This window comes from Clavelina lepadiformis, chromosome 5 (assembly GCF_947623445.1).
Source record: "Clavelina lepadiformis chromosome 5, kaClaLepa1.1, whole genome shotgun sequence".
NCBI classification, from domain to species: Eukaryota; Metazoa; Chordata; class Ascidiacea; order Aplousobranchia; family Clavelinidae; genus Clavelina; species Clavelina lepadiformis.
Window position 1 is genome coordinate 17,894,332 of NC_135244.1, and position 22,275 is coordinate 17,916,606.

A 22,275-nucleotide genomic window follows, 5' to 3' on the forward strand; every position below is an offset into this window, starting at 1 on the left:
ACGTTTTACAACGTTTGTATAAAATGGCGAACAATTTGGTGGAAATAAGAGTTTTGAATTTGCTTGTTGCTGTAATATGTATTGGTTTCATAATCTCAACTGCATCGGCGATTAGGAGGTCTAGTCGAGATGTCCCTGAGTGGCCCGCATCAGACGCCATTGGGTTTGCTAATCCAGACAATGAACTCACCAACGACAAGCGAGTGGTCAAAGTACGCGATGGGGTTCATGTTGCCATTGGTTATGCTCTTGCAAACATGATACTGCTTGAAGGTGAGTTACGCAGCTTGTTTGAGTAAATCTTTATTCGATACTTAGCGGTATTCAAAACGGTCAAACTGCTCACTTAACCTCATACAATAAATTAACAGGCACCGATGGGATCATCATAGTCGATACAACGGAGAACTCTGCTGCAGCACTTGAGATCTACGACCAATTTCGAAACATCACGACTAAACCATTAAAAGGAATTATTATGACTCATTCTCATGCAGGTCTGTATACATAAAAAGTTTTCAATTTAAATTTTTGCCAAATTATTCTAATTAAAGCACGTCTAATTTCTTTGCTCCAATTTTACATCCAGCAAGGGTATCAAGGGGCAAGTATTAAAATAAACCATTACCAGATTCGTTATACATGGAATTAACAGCGAAATGTGTCCAGAAAATGGAACACCAATATACACGAACTTATTATTTTCATGGAGTTACGGTATTTAGCTCATTTCAAATTTATTTTGGTTCCGCCATTATCAGGGCTGTATAAAGACCCTTAGGGGTCCTAAGCACAAAAAATTTGTTACCCCCATACAACTGTAATGGAAAAAGTTAACATTGATAAACCAAAAACACTAATTAATTAAATATTCAAAATTAGATGAACTTGTTTCATTGCATGTAGGCTAAGCAAAAATATTCATATCTAATGATTAATTAGTTTTTTCACCTTTTTCAAGCGAAGTGGAAATCTATAGCTAACTGTAAAAGTGAATTTCAAACCTTTGTTGCTCTTACTTTGAACTCTTTAAAATTTAATATAGTATAAAAATTCATATAAATATAGGTGTATATTTTATTGCAAAGTTTAATCCGTAACAATAAACATCCTTGTTTTACCATTAATGCAAAGCAAAAATATTCATATCTAGTGATTAATTAGTCTTTTCATCTTTTTCAAGCAAAGTGAAAATCTCTACAATAACCATCCTTGTTTTAATTCTAAAAACAACTAAAAACATGTAAAATTTTCGCTAAACACAATAATTTGCAGCTTTTTGTTAAAGGTCACAGGTCACAAGGTCTATTTCAAATGTCCCAAAAGTATTGTAAGTCGGTAACAGCGAGGCAAACAACTAAATTTTGATTATTTTATTTGGCTGCCAGCACTGTTTTACCAGAGAAAATTGCGTGTACGAAACTATTTCTCACAGCTTCTTGTTAGCCTATAACCTAAATGTTATAACATAATAACCCAAATCTACTTTCTAATCTAAATCTAACTCCAAAAAGACCTTAAATCGCTAAAATCATTTCAATCGCATTTGAATGGCATTTTTCCTAACTTAACCGCCTATCTTTTACAACAGGCTGCGTGACCAGCACACGGTTAAATAGGTGAATAAATACGGTGAAATCTCTCTTTTTAATGCTCTCCCGAGCTAATCTCTGCAAAGGAAAATCCCATTATACAACAATGTCTGCAGGCCTCCAATCGGGAAAGGACACGTAGCAGTTATGTGGTCAACCGTATCGAACGGTTAAACGGCAAACTACGTAAAAATCTAAAAAATAAACAATACGGTGCAAAAATGATATCAGTGTACGATAAAAACGTAAAAATAACAGAATCAACCAAAGTTCCCGAGAAAGAAAACACAGGTAATAAAAACTAATGCAAGTGCAAATATTTTACCACACACACCTCCCGTTAAAACTATTTTCTTCTTGTGTGACTGTCATAATGACTATAATATACTTTTAACAAAAAAAAGACACAACCCATTGGAATTATGCTATCTAAATTCAGCTAAGATAATAATTGACGTGATTGTATAAATTTATACTGAAATAAAACGAGCAGAGAAACGCAAATGAAAAAATTGTTTGTGATGAGACTGAGAGTGAAATCGGGTTTGCCGCCTCGTCCGCCTTGGACGGTCATTCATTGCTTCATTGCTCCTGTCAGGCACATCACCCATTGTCCTATTTTCCCTGATAGGGGAATATAGTGATGGAATAACCTGATGGTTGGGAATAACCTGATGGTTTCCCTGATAGGGCGTCTGATAGGGATTGTTTGGCCTGCAAGTTTGCTCCTGGAACCCAAAGGTGCCCTGGCAATCAGTTTGCCGTCAGTTGTGTTCCACCATCAGTTGGAGTTTCATAGCCGCCGATCTGTTTCCGCAATCCGAGATGATCGACTTCTTTGTTACTGTCCTTGGAATTTCTTTTCGAGCGAAGATTTCCTCGTTCATGAAGCCAGGCTTAATTTCACGTTTACGGTGAACGCAACACCCTTAACTGTGAGTAACTGTAAACTGTGTAGCGTTATCACACCAATAAAACAAACCGATGATCTTTGAATAGACACATTTAATTGCAAAACTCTGCACGACTCTTTATTGAAGATAAGTGGAAGTTCCGTCCATTTCGGTTTCTGGTAAAGGCACTTCCGCCCCCCGTAGATCAGTTGGAAACTTCAGTCATGTGACCGTTTAGGAGATAAGGTGAAGAAAATCCGGTGCTTGTGCACTTGCGTTATAGACTGCGACTGCTGCTGACAGTAGCCTACTTTATCACACTTGCGTTTGTGTTGTTGTACATAATTACAAAGCATGGAGGCAATAGAGCGGTTGTTTTTTCCACACTGCCAATCTGGCTGGGATGGTATGGATTAGATCTTGTGTTTTGTTTGCTCCTACGATAACAAGAAGCTCTTTGAAGAAAGCGCTTTTAAAATTTCCGCCATGGTTTGGAATCTACGGTTTCGTGTATTCCATGCACCTCAAACCACCACATTTGTGTTTCAAGCCTTTTATTACAAATCTTGTCTACATTTTCATAAAATCCATGCTAATCAACTTTAAATAAAACTTATATAAATTCTAATTGTTTCATGTAGATCACATTTATGGCGCTACAGCTCTACTCAACAAAACAGGAAACTCAGCACAAGTGAACGTGTACATGCATTCCAGCAGTGAAACTCTTCTGAAAAAATCTAGTAAAGTTGTTCATCACTTACTAAAAAATAGCCTACTAAATGGAATGAAAGTATTTCATTGAGTATTATAGAAATTTATTAAAGCAATTGAGCAACTCAGCATTTTTGCAGAGAGAATGCAGAAGAGAAGTTTTGCTGGATCAAGCAGACAATTAGGATATTACTTGGCCACTGCAGTAGACGATGTAGAGTCCGGCATAGATCTTGGTACAGACCATGGCCCGGAGACAGCAGGAACAATTGCAGAACCAACACACACGTTTGATAAGGAAGCTACATATGAGCTGGCAGGTAAGATATTTCTAAGAAAATGATGTTGAAGTTTTACTTATCTTTGTCTGTCTTATTATTTGCAAGGAATCAAGTTTACTCTGATCCATACTCCTGGTGAAACAGACGACCAAATAACGGTTTGGATTCCAGAATGGAAAGTTGTTCTTCCAGCCGATAACATCTATCAAAGCTTTCCAAACCTTTACGCCATTCGTGGTACCGCTCCGCGTTCTTTGGACCAGTGGTATGGTAGCCTTGATAAAGTACGCAGGTTACACGCCGAACATATGGTTCCTTGCCATACGAGGCCGGTATCTGGGGCGGAAAACATTTATGACATCATAACGACCTATCGTGACGCCATTCAGTTTATTGATGATCAAACTTTGAGGCAGTTGAATAAAGGTGTAACGTTCGATGAAGTGGCAGAAATAGTTAAATTGCCTCCAATCTTGGCCAGTCACCCTTACATGAAAGAGATCTATGGCGTTGTCTCTTGGTCGGTGCGTGCCGCTTACAATGCTCAAGTTGGATGGTTTGACGGGAATCCGGTTAATTTAAATCCACTTTCGAACAAGAAACGAGCAGAAAAGCAAGTTGAGTTTGCCAGGTTAAATCTCTGCAACCCTATTTCCATGATCGTAAATTTGGTAACCAAAGCACGAAATATACTGGAAATGGTATCAAAAGATTCAGAAGAAAAAGGTCAGATTTTCATGGATGAACTTCAATGGGCTCTTGAATTGTCATCCACTGCACTGGATGCTGCATCGTTGTCCTCACCGTTTCGTAAACTTGCAAAACAAGTCAAAATAGCTGCACTTAGAGCTCTTGGAAATGCATCTAAAAACGCCAATGCTCGAAATTACTATCTGACCAGTGCTCTGGAATTAGAAGGATTAGAGTTAAAGAAAAGTTCTAAGGCTCAGGCTGCTTTTCTCCGTACTATTAGAGTCGACTACATCATGTACACCTTCCCGAGTCGACTGATAGCAGAGATTTGCAACGACACAATGGTAATGACCGTTATTTTTGAGTTCCCGGATGTCGACCAAATCCACAGTTACACGCTCAGGCACTGCGTTTTGGATTATGTTACTGACAGGGAGTTCATCCCTGAAACATCAGATGCAAAGCTGACGATGACATCGTCTGTCTGGAAGGACATTCTAACCCAACAGAGAAGTGTGGAAAATGCGTTTGCCACTGGAGATCTTATCCTTGAAGGAGGTCTGCAGCCGTATCAGATATTCATGGATTTGACAAAAGAGGAATAAACACACTCGTTGCAAAGTTGTTTATGTAGCCATAATCTTTATAGCTTTGAGAATCTTTCCCATAATTTCTTTTGATGAATTTTTTGTTGTACCAGTAATTTTTTGTATATCGTATTGTAAGGGATGGTTTAATGACTACATACATTGCCAATTAGGTTCATTACATAATTGAACATAATATTGTAATAAAACTCTAATTAATAGCTAACTTAGTATGCTGCTTGAAATCTTACAGCCTATAAAAAGTGACATTTGATTGTGTTTTGGTCAGTGGGGTGGCGTAAGAATTATAACTCCTCGTATGTACGCTTTTTACTGCATAGTTAATTCCCACTTTATCTTTGCGCACAAAATCTGTAAGTTTAGATACGTCCTGCGGCGAAAAACTCCAATTGTTGCGAAAATTGCGATCCGCACCCCATTTCAGTAGCTCAATTAAATCCATGATAATTGAAATTCAAATAAAAAAATTAAAACTAAATTTTAAAAAAATTGAAAAATACATGAATTAACTTATATAAAGCAAAATGATATTTATAAAAACTGAAATAGGTTATAGATATATATATCAACCTATAACAATGCAAAATTTTAAACAATTGCACTGATTAGTATTTGATAGGATATAATTTATATAAACTAAGCTTGTACCAAATAATCAGTAATCGACGTTAAAGGATATTTTGCCGAAAAAGTAGATCATAAAATTTTGTTGGTAAACTATCTTGCGTAAAATACCCAGGATGTGGTATGTCATTAGTAGTGCTTAAGCTTATTCCAAGTGTTGAGGCCAAACAGCCGCCATTCTCATGTGAAAGCGACCATCGAGTCGTTGGAAGACGCTGGACCTGCCAAAAACCGGCAACGCTTTTATTACAAAACAATACGTCGTGAGAGCTCAAAATATTGTAACGATGTTATATATACAAAACTGCAGCAAGCATAGTTGGTCGTTTCCCACGATTTTTAAAACAAACACGATAGATGATTGGAATTGATTATGCCGCGCACTGGCGCCCAATAAAACGTTGTTCTTTTCGTAAACATTTGGTCGCGTTCTGTGCTGCATACAACTGCAAGGTAATAAAATGTTCTTCTTTCTATTGAGGACACTCAAGTTTCTGTATCCCCGGAGGAGGTCAAGGCGGTAGCTGTGAAAACAGGGAAGTGTAAGAATTAAGACACAGCAGCCGTAGAGATGTACAATCTGAAATAGAACTTACTACTGGACTGGCTGGGGGTGGGCTCAGCTTGGATGTCGTTAGTTTCATTTTGTTCGTGTGGGGTCATTATTTGTTCTTTCAAAGCGGAAACTGGATGTGATGATGACGTCACATTCCCAGTGGTGTGCGAATGGTTGTTTGCAGAGGAATTGACTACATTCTTGTCGAGACTTTCGTCGATAAAGCCATCGTCATCTTCGTCATCAAATTCTTTTCCTTCGTCGTCGTTAATTTCATCAGGTTTGTCAAGTTCTTCCTCGTTGTAACCATAGTTACCATCACTCGACACGTTGATGACTTCATCTTCGTCGTCATATTCAACGACGTCATCGTTTTCTGCAAAACGTTGACAGAGAGTTTAACATGAAAAAAAAGGGGGAAATAAGATTAAAAGATTTCTACCTTCATCATCATCATCAACTACATAGAGTTCTTCATTCCTGCTTGTGCTTGGAGCTTCTTTACCTACAAAAGAGATGTAACATCATCATCTCTGCTTAAAGCTACATGAAAAGGTAGGACCACATTTGCTTATCTCATGTAGATGTACTTGAGCGATTTATCCCCACGATGCCAGAATCAACACGGTACAAATATGTAAAAAGAGAAACTGACCCAGTGCGGCAGGTCTTCTCCATTCCTCTCCGTCGCTTCCATCATCACTGCTGATGTATTCTGCTCCGTCATCATCAACATAAACCGCACCTTCCTCTTCTTCTTCCTCACTGAGGACCGAATAAGAGGGATTTAACAAACATCAACACCATGCAATAAACACTGTTGAGCTTAGAAACTATAAGTCAATTTAATGGTAGACACTTCGATTTTTTAAGGTTAAACTTTTCTGGGAATCTCTGGGAATAATTTACCTTTAACCGATTTTAATTTCATTGAAAATGATACGACAAACGTTGACATACATAGAAGTATGTCGCCAATGGAAGCTTTAGTATGATAACAGACATGTGTAAAGAAGAAGTAACACATGAAGTATCAAAATTAATCTGCACCTTTCATCACTGCTTTCTTCTTCTGGTTTCTCTTTCATAAGGTAGCACTGTAAAGGATTTGGCCATAACTCTTCTTTTATGATCTGCAATGAAATTTAAACAATTAGCAACAAAAACATATCAACGCTATATATCACAAAATCTGCAATAATCGGAATTAACCTCAGCAATGTCGTCAGTGGATGCGTCATCCTGTGGACAAAACCAACTGAAAAAACTTGATGGTTTTAGTGTCAGGTTCATGCCGGGCTTCCAGTTGACGGGAGTACATTCACATGACGGCGATTCTAAAATAGCGTAAGAGCATGTTTTACAATAAGACAATAATTAGAAAATTGCATGATGTAGGACACCTGGGGTTAAAGCAAAAGAGCTTTAGTTACCAAGTTTTGGCACTTACCATGCCAGGGTAGATGGTATTCTTTCGTGATTGTTTTGTTTGTGAACCACATGTTTTCAGAGAATTTAAATCTGATCCGGTATCCAGATCTACTGTCTTCAAAGTCATCAATCTAGCAAAAGATAACAACGTAGAAAAATTTTGTTTTTGCTATGAAGTAGATGGTACGAGGACTGCATCATCAAGATATATACAATATTTCAAATTCATTTGTTTGGGCATTTTACACTAAGCTTGACCGTTCTACAATCTTAGATCTTAGGGATAATATCTCACAGACATAAATTAGTATGCTGATTTTACCTGGAGACTGCTCAAAGATTTAAGACAGTTTAGATCTTCTCTTGTTAGTACGCGCTTCAACTGCGGATGCCTTGAAAACTGTTTAAATTAATATTAAGGCAAAAACATCATGGTTTCAGCATGGTCTGTACAAAGTTAAATAAACATAATTCCAACAGCATAATTTTCAAATAAGTCCTACAGGTTCATTTACAACCGATTGATAGTATACTGTCCTTTGTGAAAATGCATTGCCACTGCTATACAGACATAGCAAAATCACTACTTCATATATTGCAGCCATACAAAAAGCATTCAAATCAAGCAAAAAGGATACTACAGAGGCCCAAAAGTTTGGAATCCTCTCTATAAAGGAGTTTCTGCGATTATACACAGGTTGCCTGAGCTTGTTATATTTCTGCTCTACTTTTAAAATCTCATCATTGGCCTTTTGATTCAGTGTATCTATGTCTGACTGGCAATCATCAATGTATGCGAGGTTTGTTTGAATGAACTCTTCCAAGTCGGTCGAAGCTGTTTAAAAAATCACAGAGTTAGGTGCAATAGCCAGAGAAACAAAATACAGGCAGTTAGCATGAGCTCACATTCTCCTGTTTCATCGAAAATATTTTCTTCTGCCGGTTGCTCGAAATCTCCTTCCTCACCATCTTCCTCTTCGTCTCCGAAGTCTAAATCTTTGTAAATACAGAAAGAGATAGTGCACTGAAGTTACATGATTTTAAATTAAATTTGGTAGGCATACTGAATATATATACCTAGAACATGTTATAAATAAATGTTACATCATATGTCGTAAAAAAATAAGAAGTTGAAAACCTTCTTCTGGGACATCCTCTTCATCATCTTGCTCCTGGTTGTCATCCCCGAGTTCAGCCACGTAATCATCATCTTCAGTGGCATCTTGTTCTGCCTTCTCATTGACTTTCATGTATTTCTTTGGAACTTCAGCCACTCCATCGTCATTTTCTGCAGGTCGTTTTATGTCAACCACATTTTCACTGTCACCCGTTGGGACTGGTGATTCGGACATTATTGCTCTTGAATAGATTAACGTTTGAAGATTTTACAACAGGAGCCAAACAATTAAAACAAACGTGAGCTACTTCAAAGTTTTAAGAAAGAATAAAACGATCTAAACAAGATTTAAATGATCACTTGTATAAATGTACATGTGTGAACATGTATGTGCAAAATTGTAGCTCACAAAGCAAACTAATGCATTTCCAACATTGGTTAAATTAAATTTTTTCATAGCATTGTATATGCAAGTAACTGATAATTTGCTATACACCGTTAGACTTTTAGCAAATAGATTTCCCGTCCTAGGTTAAACATAGAATACATTGCAAATACTTCAGACTGCTTCGTTTGTGCAGTATATATGTTGTAAATATAAAATGGTTAAAAAGTTATCTTATAGAAAAACAAACTAAAACCAGCATCAAAAGGCATTAAAACCAACCGAAGGCAAAAATAATATTTTTTTATACTACGTAACTAGTCACATGAACTTTATGTTTTTGGCAGACTGCTGCCCTGCTATCAAGAATTCATTTCAGTGCATTATGTTTTATGATATTTTATTTTTAATTTCGAGTCTATTTGTATGTCAAAAATAGTTATAAATCTGAACATAAAGCAATAGGCTGAATATCTAATTGCGAAAACAAATTTACTTATAATTAGTAAATTTGTAAAAAATAGAGTATGAGGCTGACAGATGTTCAAAAGTAGCTGAGAAAATTAACCAAAAACAAAACACTTAAAGAAGTGTGATGATGAGATTTAATTGTCCTGATTAGTAATTACAGTACGATATATAATTTTAATTTGCTTCGTACAGTTACTAAGCTGTGCTGCAATGATTGCTCTTTAAAAAACACTTTAGTGTCAAAATTGTCATTCAAAGATTTCGTTTTGTCGTATACAGTATTTAATAAACAACAATCTGATGACATTGACAATTATAATTCAATGTGATATTGATGTTACTTACCACCAGAACAACATTGATAAAACGAAAAGTTAGAAACAAAGTGATATGTTTCGCCAAGCACTGAAAATTATTTTACAGGTATACTAGAGCTCAAAATAAAAGCAAAATATTATGAAATAAACAAACAATATAAAAATTGGAAACATGTCTCAATGTCACACTATTTTATCGAACACTTAGCATTTATTCATTCTCTAGCTTCACAGCTACTTCTGATAATTTGTTCAATTCGGAAGTACTTGCTCAAGCCCCAATTTCCGAGCAAGACATGCTACCTTTCTAACACAGGTTACGTTGTAAGCGTAACAACAGAACAACTGTAACAACAAATCAATTGGAGCTCAAACTAACAGATTTTTGTTTATCTGAATAACCTTCATGTTAAAAATTGGGGTCTAGTATTAGTACACAACCAGATGACATCACAATTAAAGTAGCTAGGGTCTAATATACAAAACCATCTTGTGATTGTGCACTTGTAGTATTTTGTATTCCATAGTGGAAAGTGTGCCACCTGCATCTGAGGTTCTCACTCATTAAAGTATATATCCCTATATCGGCTATACCTATATATAGTTGGCCTAAGTCAATAGTAAGAAACGCATAGCCTCATAGCCTATAGGGAGAGTTACCATTACGGGCTTATTTCTAAGATTTGGGCTTATTTCTAAGATTTGCGCTTATTTTCAAGTACAATGTCTTAGAAAATACTAATGTTCTTATTTCTAAGAAACGTGCTTATTTTTACTTGTTTTTGTCTTATTTTTAGGGAAAAGGTTCCAATTTGGGCATTACGACCCTTTTAGTATATCATTTTGTACTAAAGAGATACCAAAATTAAGAACATGCAAATAGTGTCTCGTTCATTTTTTTAGTAACATTGATTGCGTTTTCCTGTTGTGCACTGTTCAAGGTAGTATTCTTGTTTCGTTTCCTAGTCGTCTTATTTTTGAGTCCAAACTCCAGACCGATGCCGCAACCTTGCCTATAAACCCTAAACCTTTAAAACCAGTAATTCTCTAGTGATAAACATTTCTGCCAACACAAAACAAATATTAAGATAAAAAGTCTAGCTGAGAACTGCATTTTACCACGACTTCCAAGTTTGGTCGAAATCTCCACTCAAGCACGTTTACCACAGACCAATCAGACGTACAATTTATAGCCAAACTAGCTACGTTTATTGTTTATTCTCTAGAAAACGATGTTCGGTCGCCATTAATGGGAATTCACAGCGACCCATGCTGAATATGAATCAGGAAAAGTTCCATCTTTTTATTAAACTGTTGGCTCTGCCGTCAAAGTGTATTTATTGCGCGCAAGTTTTCACTGCATAGTTTTTAATTTTTTGCTCGTATTGCTATTACAAATTACAATTGAATTTTGCTTCCTACAGTCAATAGCGAAAAATAATACAGTATAATGGTTAAATTTGTGATAATTTAATATACGGAATTAAATGTCATTTGGAAATTTAAGTTTTACTGATACGTCACTTAAAAACTTAAATTTCCAAATGACATTTAATTCCGTATATTAAATTTGTCATCATATTATCACATATTAAATATAAGCAAACTGTTATGTAGATGTGTCGATGTAGAATAAAAACGTTTTGTCCAAGACCAAATCGCTTCACAATTTTTACCTACACCTACCTACACTTTTTACGCACATTTTTTACCTACATTTTTTACCTACAAGTTTTTTTTTCACAGAATTGTATTGTAAGGATAATGACCGAAATTAACTGCAAAATCTGGCTATTTTGAAGTAACTTTTGCAATTTGTAAAGGACGTAATTAAAACTGAAATCAAGTTGGAGCCTTAGTTAAACCAAAGAGTTGACGTAACGAAACAATAGTTAGATGAAGTTATCACTTCCTTTTCATTATTCTTCAGCGCTTGTTCATCGAATTTGTGGGGTTCGCCATTTTGATTGGACATTGTCGTGAGCCGGTTTACATGGACTGGGGCAGATCAGGGTGCAGTTTTTTGAGCCCCCGAAGCTTAGGACGGCGTTTCGGACAGAAGACGGAAATCTGGTAAGGAGACCGATGCCTGCAAGTGAGTGGATAGGTTATGACACAGGATGTGATTGTACCATCGGAGAAGGAATTCTCCTATAGTTTGTCTTTGATGAGTGCGGTGTCATGGGCCATTTGATCTCGCCAAGTGTCACTGTCGAAATAAATTAGGCCACTTTAAATAAATGAATTAGCTTAATTTGCAAAAATCAATAGTTGTAGGTTGTACAAGTGTTTTTACTATGATAAGATAATAATCGACAAATAATAGCCTATATCCGTTCTGATTCTGAACTCAAAAGATCTTGAACTTTTTCGAAAAGAAGCTATAACTTAATCTATTTTTTTGGTTTGATTTCGCGGGTAAGCTTATGTTTAAGAGCGTTTTATAAACAAACCAACAAATTCAGCTTATAACTTATTGTTCAAAATGTCTTACAAAATACAGCAGCTGAAACCTTTCTATAGCTTATGCAAACATGTTTTTAATTTACATTCACCAGGAATCAAGAATGTTTTACCGACTTCCTGCTTGTTCTTGCAACGGGTTGCATGGCTTAATTGCGGCAATATACCAGTTTTTCTAAAAATTCTATCTTTAATAATAATTCTTTTGCAGCTTTTTTTACGTTATTCGTCGTTTGTTTGCGGCTTATTCAAGAAATATATTAAATCACAATTCCTTGAAATACCAGCATTGAACCTAAGTGAAAATAACAAAGGCGGCAACGTCCTTCTTCAACCAATCTCTCGAAGCAAATGTTGCCATACTTTGCAATTCGTTGCTTCTTGACCTCAGTTTTTTACAAATACAGTACTACAGTTACTTGGCTTTCGGCCTTCCTATCTCTGCCATTAAAGTAAACCTAACTGTCGATTCCTTTCTCTGCCTGTTTTTGTAAATTGAAAAATATTTTTGATTATTCCGAATTTTCTGTTTATTTCAGCACAAAATCTGAGGAAAGAAAATAAAAACGAACAATAATCAATGCAGGTCGAAACACAGAAAAACAGAAACTCTTGCCAGAAATTTCGCAAGCCAAGTTCAAATTCGTTGCGTCGAGCTGAAGTACGACACAATGTTGGTAGTTGCCGATTGAGAGAAATTATCTTTACGTAAATAACATACACATTTGAGATATGTCATAAAAGAAAATATGCTCGATTAGGCAATGTTGATTAGATTTTTGGTGTAATGAAACAATAATGAAAAGTGCAAGGCATCAGGCCTAACAAGCCACGTAAAGGTTTAAGTATCGCTTTCATTAGCATCTTATGTACAAAATACACGCTATTTTACTGCGGGGCGATTAACTAGATTAATGCACAAAAATTGCTAAGGAAAGAGCAAGAAGTGGAAGTATCACGAAAACACGAACAGCTAAACTCGCACGTTTGAACTGACATTTTTCCCGAAACATCCATTTCACCGCTCGCCCTAATATTTATCTTATATTACCAAACACAACGGCATAACAATAGGGCGGGCGTTCATAAAAACACATTGCACAATGCAAATACACACAACACCTGCCAATGCTGAAAAGTTTAGCGTGAAACTATTATGCTAACCGTATCTTACTCACTGCTTCAGTGGGGTGTTAAAGAAGATTTACCTCGACAGAGTTTGGTGAGTTCTTTGATGTTTGCACCAAACGCTTTTAAGCTGCACCAAACTTTACAGGCAGCTGGGCAAAAGAATTTTGAAAAGCAACAATAGAAGCACAACGTAACCAATGAATGAAGAAAAACTTACCCGAGACAGGTGAAAGTAAATACTCAGTTATAGTAAACTGAATTATATTCAATTCAAGTTTGGTAATCAAATATAATTATATTCAAAGATTTCGTTATCTTAAAAATTAAGAAATAAATTAATGATGATGACTTCACCGACATTTGATGATCAATTTGAGACATATCGTTAGCATGAAGAGCATTTAAACTGGGAATAAAAAAGTCATCCTGTGTAATTTACTATTTTTGGTGTAATAATAATTTTTCTTCATGTTGTGCAAAAGAAAATTCTAATTTTCTAGGGATTGGGATAGCATGAAACACCCCTGTAAACACAGTGGAAAAATGTCAAAAACACAAGCCACACAAATACCAAACTTTGACACGCGCTTTATACTGTGTAGTTACTATGCCGCAGCAAGCTTTTGTTGATAGTCCATGGCCATTTTGATGTCCTGGGATTTATTTTTATATTTGCGTTTAATCTCGCTAATGTAGTCGTTTTCTTCCTTATCAAGGATCTTGATAAACATTTGTAGTTCGGCAACTGAAAATGATTCCCACTGCAATAGAAACAGTAATGAATCACCAAATAACTGTTACTGAAAAATATATGAAACTCAACATTGGCAAGATGAGACATTAAGAATAAGCCAAGTTATGAAATCATAGGTGTCGTTATTGGCAAGCTTTGCTCTGTATACAACTCCAGTTGCCTTTTGATACTCCAAAACCTAATGCTTAATATTCTTGAGTGGAAACGTTACCCGTGCATGATAATTTCTAACAATCAGCTACTTACATGTATATCTCGTGATTCGTTCTCCTGCAAAATAAAACCCCGCTTGTCACTGTTACCGACTCCCCACAAAAGACGAAGGAAGAGCGGCCGCTCACGTGGAAGCATTTTACGGAGAATTACTGCAAGAAAGTTAACAATGGAATTGATTGATTAGTTGCTTTGTGATGGCGGTCAGTCATGTCATACATAGTTCACTTTAGCCAGTTAACCATACTGGAGTATACAGGAGTTATGTTTACAGCAGGGCTTCTCAAACTGTGGGTCGCGACCCTGTTTGGGGTTGCAAAATGTAATTTGGGGTTGTGAAACAAATTCAATCGTTTTTTGTTAAGTTGATATTCGCTTTGCTGTTTACATTACGCGGTTCTGTTATTACTGCAGGCTAGAGCTACTGTACTTTGGTAGATTGTGTGCATTTGTATGAATTTGCCATAGACAAAAACACCTCTTGAGGTTTGTAATTTATTTTATTGTTTATTGTTTTAATATCTTTAACGTGTAGGTAGCACATCACAGGTCAAAGGGCCGCATAGAAATTTCTTTTCTAAAATGAGGTCGCAGAACTAAAAGCTTAAGAAGCCCTGGTTTACAGGACGAGAGTTCTCTCATTCCAGTTTGCATTGTATGATTCGCACTATATGTCCCCATTGTCCCAGCAATTACAAACAAAACTGCACTGTACTTACCAATTACCTAGTTACAAATAAAATAAAGATAAAAATGGCCAATTGGATCATAGCTGTGTGTATGTAGCTGAAGTTGGGACATAGCTGTGTGTGTGTGTGTGTGTGTGTGTGTTTGTAGTGATACTAATACAATTTAAAATAATGTACAAATATTTTTGCTTTTTGTTCGTTATTATTTGGAAAAAATTGCCTAAAAAAAATTGCCGCGTAATTTCAGAATAGATTCGAAATTAAGTATTCTAGAATATTCTAGAATAGCCAGGTATTCTGTATTGTGCATCCCTAGGCTGTGTGCACACTATGGTTTACATCATATTTCTACCATCACATATTGATTGCAGTTGTAAGCAAACAACTGAATTACCGTGACCCTCTTCTCGGACTTGCTTTTCAAAAAGCGCAAATTTCATTGGATTGTCGCTGATCCTGTACTTCATCAAAAGGGCCTGAACCACTTGTTCTGCTGTTGTGTCAGATGTCAAATGCAGAGCTTTCACAGCGCCCTGAAATGCAAAGCTCAATGTTATGGAGCAAACAGTAGACGGTTAACTTCAAAACATTGCATTTTCAGGCACTAAAACGTTTATCAAGTTATGGTAAAAGCTGTCACCTTGTCAATGTAAAATGATGCTTTTCGTGCCACCGGAGCTTTCCTGGTCGTCTTGGAACTGTCCATTACACTGACTGGTCTGGTTAGGTTCATTGAGACACGAATGAAACCACGGAAGGTTTCACCATCTTCTTGCTGTGTAATGCAATAAATGGGACTAGACAAGATTGCTGCACTTGTCAATCAATCAAACTCATTTACGTTTAAATTCTATAAATATATATTTAACATACAAGGGCGCTGTTATTGTGAAATAAAATACTATAAATCGAATTAGTATTGGCCTATCTTATCAGTACATCCATAATTTAATGATACACAATTTTATGGACAATTTTTCACTTATTTTGCTCATTAGGTATATTATGAATGAAGTGTCTACATAAACTGAAACATTGACTGGCGCTACACACAGTAATTGAGAAACAAATTAATGCAAAAACTACAAAGTATGCAATCATGCCCCCAAGTATGACGTCATCAACATCAACCCTGCCATCGATCAAATTGACCTTCCTTTAAAGAAAAGCGTAATCTAGATACTGTGCAGTGTACATACATTCACAAAGCAAGCCACAGCAACTGACAAGACTTCAACAAAAATCTACTTTTAGCTTCAAGAAACAGCCTCAAATCGTAGTAAAATGCAGGCAGAAAACAATACCTTGTATATTTTGTTCATAACCCTAATTTATAAAACTTTTTGTGGGTTTAATGGTAATTATTTTAGAAACTTGTTTGTTGATTGTCTTTTTATTGATACAATTTTTTTTTTACTTCGTGTGGATTAAAATTGCGCATAGATGCAAGTAGAACGAAACCAAATACATTAGTCAAAACACCAGCACTATTGAAGAACGTTTTGAGAAACTCATTTAAAAAAATGTGATGAAAGCAAAAAAAATTACTAAAATGGGCAGCTATTTAACATTATAATAAGCAAATCTTAAGTTCTTTTGTTCATGTATCGTAAATTTAAATTTTATAATTAGCAAAAATGCATGGCTCTTGACCTGTAAGTATCAGATACAACAACAACAACAACATTATATCTCTACACAATATACACAGCCCACTTACCAATGTCATTTGCTGACTTCCTTTCACTGTTTTATTAAACTCATCAATTTTCTCCTGTACTTCCTCTATTGTTATAACACGCTGTATGGTGTTGTATTCCTTAAGCGTTCTCTGCACAGAGTTAAGACAAACAAAATATGAAAGGTTGCAGACTTGTTGGCACAGGTTAGCAGACAATATTTCAGTACAAGCATGAAATATTGCCAAGTAACAAATATTGCCAAGTTTATTCATACAATCTTTCTTTGTATGTGGTACACAGAACTGAGAAGTTGTTTGCAGTTTTATTAAATGATATAAGTTCAGTTTTGTCTGCCAATTGTAAACTAAAAATTCCATTTTTCACAGTTAAGTTTCGATATTCCGTTAATTTTATAATATTATCTTTACTTTTAATTTGTAATAAAGGTTGGAGTTAGACACAAGGAAGAGAGTCACCATATATTTTACAAACCTCATCTTTAGTTTCTTGAACGATTGTCTTGTAAAAAGTAAGAACGTCATCTGTCATGGTCATACTGCGAAGCTGTTCGTCTGCTTCACATGTTAGTGACACAGTGGAAGCACACTTTCCATGACAAACCATGCGACACTCTGAGAAAAACAAAAATTGATTTAGATTTAGTGATTTGATGAAATATTATTTCAACCAAAACAAATTTTTGTTGCACTTTGAGTATTATAGCGTTTGCCAAAGTTATTGCCTAAGCTACAGTTTATAAAACATTCCAAATATTATTGGTACAATATTTCAAATACATCATAGGTTTATTATTTCAACAGCACATGCCACACATACTATATTACAATGACGGATATCAGAAAATGTTTAATGTACATGTGACTTAAATGTGGGCCCATGTTAAGGTTACAAAACGAAATTTAATAACTATTTTTCCATAATCTGGTGACTTTTGCAATTGCACAATGCACTTATGCATTGTGCACAGCTGCTGTAAATTATTTAAGATACAACAAACTCATGCAAATATGATTAATACATCCTATGTTAAGCGTGACTGTTCTTGTTCGAATTGTTAGTAACTAGATAGTACTTTTTCCCACACGAAAGATTTGGAAACGCTTTAGCTTCCTTGACCAAGTGTAAAAAGGCAACAGACTATTGCAACTGTTGTAAAAAAAAGTTGTAGTCGCACTGAGCAATCGAAACTGAAATCTCTCCTTACTCACAAACTATGAATTTTTGCTGTGAATTTTAGAGTAAAATCCGACTTACTTTTACAAGAAACACATTTTCCAAACAAGGATAAAATAACACTTCCACATGCGTCGCACCAGTTCACCCATTCCTTCAATTCATGGGGTTGGAAATCGTGACCGAGTTTAGTTTTTTGAACTGCATTTTTCACTAAACATAATGCGATTTATAAATTACAAACTAACCAAGAAAAGCAAAACTGCAGAAGAACCTTTACAAGAAGTAAGAAAATATATCTTAAATCCGGGAGCAAATTACTTCCAGTTCAAAACAACAAAAACTCTGCAGAATTGAATAAAACCACTATGGCAATCTAAACACTTAATTAAGTATCGTTTCTTCAACACTATGACTTATTATTCAACCTTTCACTGCTTCTGACATTGAACGCTTCATTTTAGTTTCTGGAGATTTATCGTTCACAGCTGATAAATCAGGTAAAATAACATCGTCGCTTGATGATTGATATGACACAACATTTGACTTCGGTTTGGGCATCACGGGTGTAGAAACAGAACGCTGACGTGCTGCTTCCACACTGAGTGAATCAAACATAAACATGAGTCATTTTTACAGAAATTGAGTTGCAATAAAACAATAAAGTATCTACTATCTAGAACCACCAAGAATATTGAAGCACATACATTAAGTGTATATCGTTTCAACGTAAAAGGTACACAGAGGTTAAGATAGTGTTAGCAAGAAAAGTGAGAAGTACAGTTTTGAATAGCATATAACACAACTGTTTGAAACATAAGCTGACAAGTGACAACATTCATATTAGTTTGTGGTATAAGCTTGACTAATACCGTTTACAATGATCCTGAGGAATATTTCACAATGTTTTCATATTTCTACCTGTTAGAAGCAACACCAGGACGTTTGTCAGCATTAGATAATATGCCCTTTGACCTCTCTCTCATCGGAGCAACAACAGCAGTTGGTGGTGACCTGGTAACAGAACAATTCTCCGTAAATTTGAATTTTATAGTAAATATAACTACTATACACTCTGAACAATGAAAAGTTAAATAACACTGTTGAGTGCTATTTGTGGTACTTGAGAGTGCCCAATAGCGTACCCTACTCCATACAACCAAGAAAATAGTGGGATCTTGGGCCACCAAATGTTTACATACAAACTTGAAATCTCAAACCAGTAGCCAAGTAACAATAAGTAAACACAAGAGCAATAACTTCTGCAGCATTACACAAAACTTGATGCTGTAATCAGTACTTCAATGCTTCACCTATAATATGTAACACAAATGAAACCTACGCCTGGGTTGTATCTTTGCTGAATGGGCTTGCGCGAGACTTCAAAGGTGTAGGTGGTTTTGCAGCAGACACTGATTTTGGTTCAGACTTTTGCGCTGAAGAAATTCTAAAAACAAGAAAGACCAGTTTGGAATTGTTGTTGTGAAAAGGCAACATCTAATTCACTCGATCAAGTTACGATACCAACTGACTAACTAGTTAACCTGTGTCAAAGTTGTTATAAAACATAAACAATTTTAGGTGATAGTACTGCATAAAATGCAGCATTTAATCTCTTTTACAAAAGACAGCTAACTACTATTCTATAATAAAAATAATTTTTAATTAAATATCAGCATACATATTATGAACAAAATGTGCCTTTTAGTAAAAATTTTATTATTGTACCGGTTCTTGCTCAATAGATGTGAACTAAGCATTTGTAAGTAACTCATGTAATCACTCAACGTGAACAGCTCAGTATAATTTCTGATAAACCAAATGACATTAATGTATATACATAAGTGAATTGATCCATTTAGTATACTCTTGTAAACAGTGCAACATGACATTCATGTGCAGTATGTGTATGACTAATTGACTTTCCAAAGTATATAAATATTATGGATATAACCTTGATGTATGTTGTTCGCTATATTTATACAGTTCCTGTTTTGTCAACACATCTCTGAATAACTTATTCTAGCAAAGATGGATGCTAATCATTAACACACTTTCCCACATGTATGTACACATATAAAATCCGAACTTCTTTAAAATGATATGTTTGTAATGTTAGAATCCTATTATTAGGAGTATGGTTTATACACTGGGGAAAACCTTTTCCTACACTACAATTGTACGAACAAAACCGAAACCTCCAAACCCTCTTAGCAGCTACAACAAACTACATGGCAATTAGGAACCACTACAAATAAAAGCAAGAACATGTCGCACAATCGACATGATTTACCTTCATTGAACAAAAGTCGCACAATTGAAAGAGCGAAACCTTACCTACAAATAATTGCACACTGTGTGGCAGTGTATGAAAGATTAATGTGGTAAAGAGTGCATATTTCCTTACTTCGTTGATTCTGAGGAGGCATTGTTGTTTGTGGACTTGACTTGTGGAGTTATACTAGATTTCTCTTCCTTTGCTGATGATGCAATTGTAGGGTCACTTTTCTTGGCACCAGCGCCAGAAGACATGTTTGCAACAGGAGATGCGGACTTTTTCGGCTGTGGTGCAATGTGATGCTGCTTCTGAGCGTATGGTGACTGATATGCATTGTTTGTCGGCTTTGATGTAGGATTGTTAGAAGCTGAACTTAGTCTCGGAGCATAATTTCCACTTGAAGGAGATCCAACTCTAGAGACAGGATTGACTTTATTTGGGGCTGGAGTGGTTTTTAAAGCCGAGACTGGTTTTGTGACTTTTGAAACTCCAGCAGTAGGTTTAGGAGCTGAAGACACTCTCTTAGATCCCTCACTGCCGGTTTTCATTTCCTGACGTTTTGCGGCGACCTCAAATAACTTTACATGATCTTGATTGAGCTGAGGCACCATCACATCAGCTTCTTTCGCTGATTTTCCATTTGGTGCTCGAACTGGTTTAAAAACTGAATTAGAAGAATTTCCACTCGCATTGCTGTTAACGTTTGATATCCATGGCGAGACATTCCTGCTACATTGTTAAAATAACTGGAATAAGTGTGAATGTATAAACAAAATCCTTAAAATATAAAAAAGCTTTTAAAGTATATTACATCTGAGAAATCTATACACTTCTTTGCAAAATCAGCACGGCTTGCAGATTCCAATCCAAATTTCACAATAGCTCAAATCTCTAATTTAACTCTTTATTCAAATAGTAAGCGAAGGACAGGCTATTAACTTTACAGAAAATTTTAAACTGTTGGCAATTACCAGAAAAATAATACAGTAAAGTATAAAATGGACCTACTTTAGTTGTTGCTTTGAAGCAGGCCCATTAAACGGTTTTGGCGTAACGAAGTTTTTAGCTGCAGCACCAGACGAAGGTCGAGAAGATGACATCTTTTTAGGGCTGCTTTGATCAATTTGTCTCATCAATCTTCTTTTTTCTTGGACTGACAGATTTTGTATTAATTCGTTTTCAGGGAACTTTGACATTTTTATTCTACTTTATCTCTACTTTAGAACATCATAGAAGAGTGTTTAAAAAGTAATCTATAACACAAGTATAACATATATATATATATTACATAAGGCTGGGAGGGCTACCAATGTAATTACAGTGACACATGAACAATGCACAAAGTTTATGCAAACAGAAACATCGTTTGGTCACTAAACGTGAAGCATGCAAAGCATGCAAATGGGTGTCCAAGGAGTATAGCTGGGACAAACATCATACTTATAGATTAGGAGAAAATACACACAACACTTACCTAAAAGGTGGGGTTAAAGAAAGGCTTAATGCGACCAATAAACTGATTATTTAGGGTAAAATTAAGATTTCTACATATATATATACATATATATTTGGAAACCTTCAAGGTATAGCACATCAATTAAGTTGAAATGGATCCAGAACTTGTTTTTGGGTTTCACCAGCTAAATGTCAATAGACACTATATAGAAGAAGAACTACAGATATGCTTGAATGACAAACTAACAAAAAAATGAAATGAAAACAAAACAAGAAAACTAAAATGTGAATGTTTAATAACCAAATAGTCAATAGACTGTCCTTTAATACAAAGTGTTGAGATGGTTCAAAATATGAATTGGCATGTTCTGTTAAATTAAGAATCATAACTTTTTTTAACATTATAATCAAAATGATTTGTTAAAAACATATGATTTTTGAAAATGATAGCTTACTTGTTGATTTGGTATCAAAATAGGCCTATGTATTCTCAAGTGAAGAAATGACTTTGCAAGATTGAAACTCAGCAATACTTTCTCATAACGAGTTCCAGTTACCAAGCTTGTCATTGATTGAGCATTTTGCAGTCTAGATGTTCTGTTAATCTATTTTTAAATTAGCCTAGCTGATGAGAAAAAACTATGCAAGAACTTAAATTGAATTATTGCATTCACACGACAGCATGGTCTGTAAACGAAACCTTTAAACATAAATTCTAAATCTGAGTGAGAATC

General features: G+C 35.5%; 3 protein-coding genes across 5 annotated transcripts; 1 reads left to right on the forward strand and 2 right to left on the reverse strand.

Moving 5' to 3' along the window:
* Positions 1–4,946, forward strand: LOC143460029 (linear primary-alkylsulfatase-like). The gene is made up of 5 exons (XM_076957383.1): positions 1–273; positions 372–497; positions 3,127–3,228; positions 3,340–3,519; positions 3,586–4,946. Exons 1-5 carry the CDS (start codon positions 24–26, stop codon positions 4,776–4,778), a joined length of 1,851 nt encoding a protein of 616 aa, XP_076813498.1. The 5' UTR covers positions 1–23; the 3' UTR covers positions 4,779–4,946.
* A 688-nt stretch (positions 4,947–5,634) lies between these two features.
* Positions 5,635–9,040, reverse strand: LOC143460848 (uncharacterized). Its single transcript, XM_076958504.1, has 11 exons — positions 8,531–9,040; positions 8,299–8,388; positions 8,031–8,227; positions 7,715–7,792; positions 7,412–7,523; positions 7,174–7,298; positions 7,012–7,094; positions 6,617–6,726; positions 6,404–6,466; positions 6,002–6,337; positions 5,635–5,929 (listed from the first exon to the last, which is right to left on the reverse strand). The coding sequence occupies exons 1-11, from the start codon at positions 8,742–8,744 to the stop codon at positions 5,892–5,894; spliced, it is 1,446 nt and encodes a 481-aa protein (XP_076814619.1). The 5' UTR covers positions 8,745–9,040; the 3' UTR covers positions 5,635–5,891.
* A 3,618-nt stretch (positions 9,041–12,658) lies between these two features.
* LOC143459803 (uncharacterized) lies at positions 12,659–22,275 on the reverse strand. 3 transcript variants are annotated; one of them, XM_076957087.1, is made up of 13 exons: positions 21,997–22,275; positions 21,095–21,239; positions 20,216–20,815; positions 19,151–19,255; positions 18,730–18,822; positions 18,237–18,409; positions 17,890–18,021; positions 17,107–17,246; positions 16,653–16,763; positions 15,573–15,707; positions 15,327–15,465; positions 14,277–14,395; positions 12,659–14,037 (listed from the first exon to the last, which is right to left on the reverse strand). In XM_076957087.1, exons 2-13 carry the CDS (start codon positions 21,217–21,219, stop codon positions 13,882–13,884), a joined length of 2,028 nt encoding a protein of 675 aa, XP_076813202.1. In that variant the 5' UTR covers positions 21,220–21,239; positions 21,997–22,275; the 3' UTR covers positions 12,659–13,881. The 3 variants fall into 3 exon arrangements, with proteins under 3 accessions (XP_076813202.1, XP_076813201.1, XP_076813200.1); XM_076957086.1 differs by lacking the exon at positions 21,997–22,275 and having other exon boundaries at positions 20,216–20,812; positions 21,095–21,985; XM_076957085.1 differs by lacking the exon at positions 21,997–22,275 and having other exon boundaries at positions 21,095–21,983.

Excerpts from the sequence above, each read along its gene's own strand:
- LOC143460029 (XM_076957383.1), top strand. The coding sequence starts at position 24 with ATGGCGAACAATTTGGTGGAAATAAGAGTTTTGAATTTGCTTGTTGCT. Across the intron at positions 498-3,126 it reads TATGACTCATTCTCATGCAG|ATCACATTTATGGCGCTACA; the intron begins GTCTGTATACAT and ends TGTTTCATGTAG. Across the intron at positions 3,520-3,585 it reads AGCTACATATGAGCTGGCAG|GAATCAAGTTTACTCTGATC; the intron begins GTAAGATATTTC and ends ATTATTTGCAAG.
- LOC143459803 (XM_076957085.1), bottom strand. The coding sequence starts at position 21,282 with ATGTCAAAGTTCCCTGAAAACGAATTAATACAAAATCTGTCAGTCCAA. Across the intron at positions 18,410-18,729 it reads CCTGGTGTTGCTTCTAACAG|TGTGGAAGCAGCACGTCAGC; the intron begins GTAGAAATATGA and ends TGATTCACTCAG. Across the intron at positions 15,708-16,652 it reads GAAGTCAGCAAATGACATTG|CAAGAAGATGGTGAAACCTT; the intron begins GTAAGTGGGCTG and ends TGCATTACACAG.
- LOC143460848 (XM_076958504.1), bottom strand. The coding sequence starts at position 8,744 with ATGTCCGAATCACCAGTCCCAACGGGTGACAGTGAAAATGTGGTTGAC. Across the intron at positions 7,793-8,030 it reads CAAACTTTTGGGCCTCTGTA|TTTTCAAGGCATCCGCAGTT; the intron begins GTATCCTTTTTG and ends TAATTTAAACAG. Across the intron at positions 7,299-7,411 it reads ATACCATCTACCCTGGCATG|AATCGCCGTCATGTGAATGT; the intron begins GTAAGTGCCAAA and ends ACGCTATTTTAG.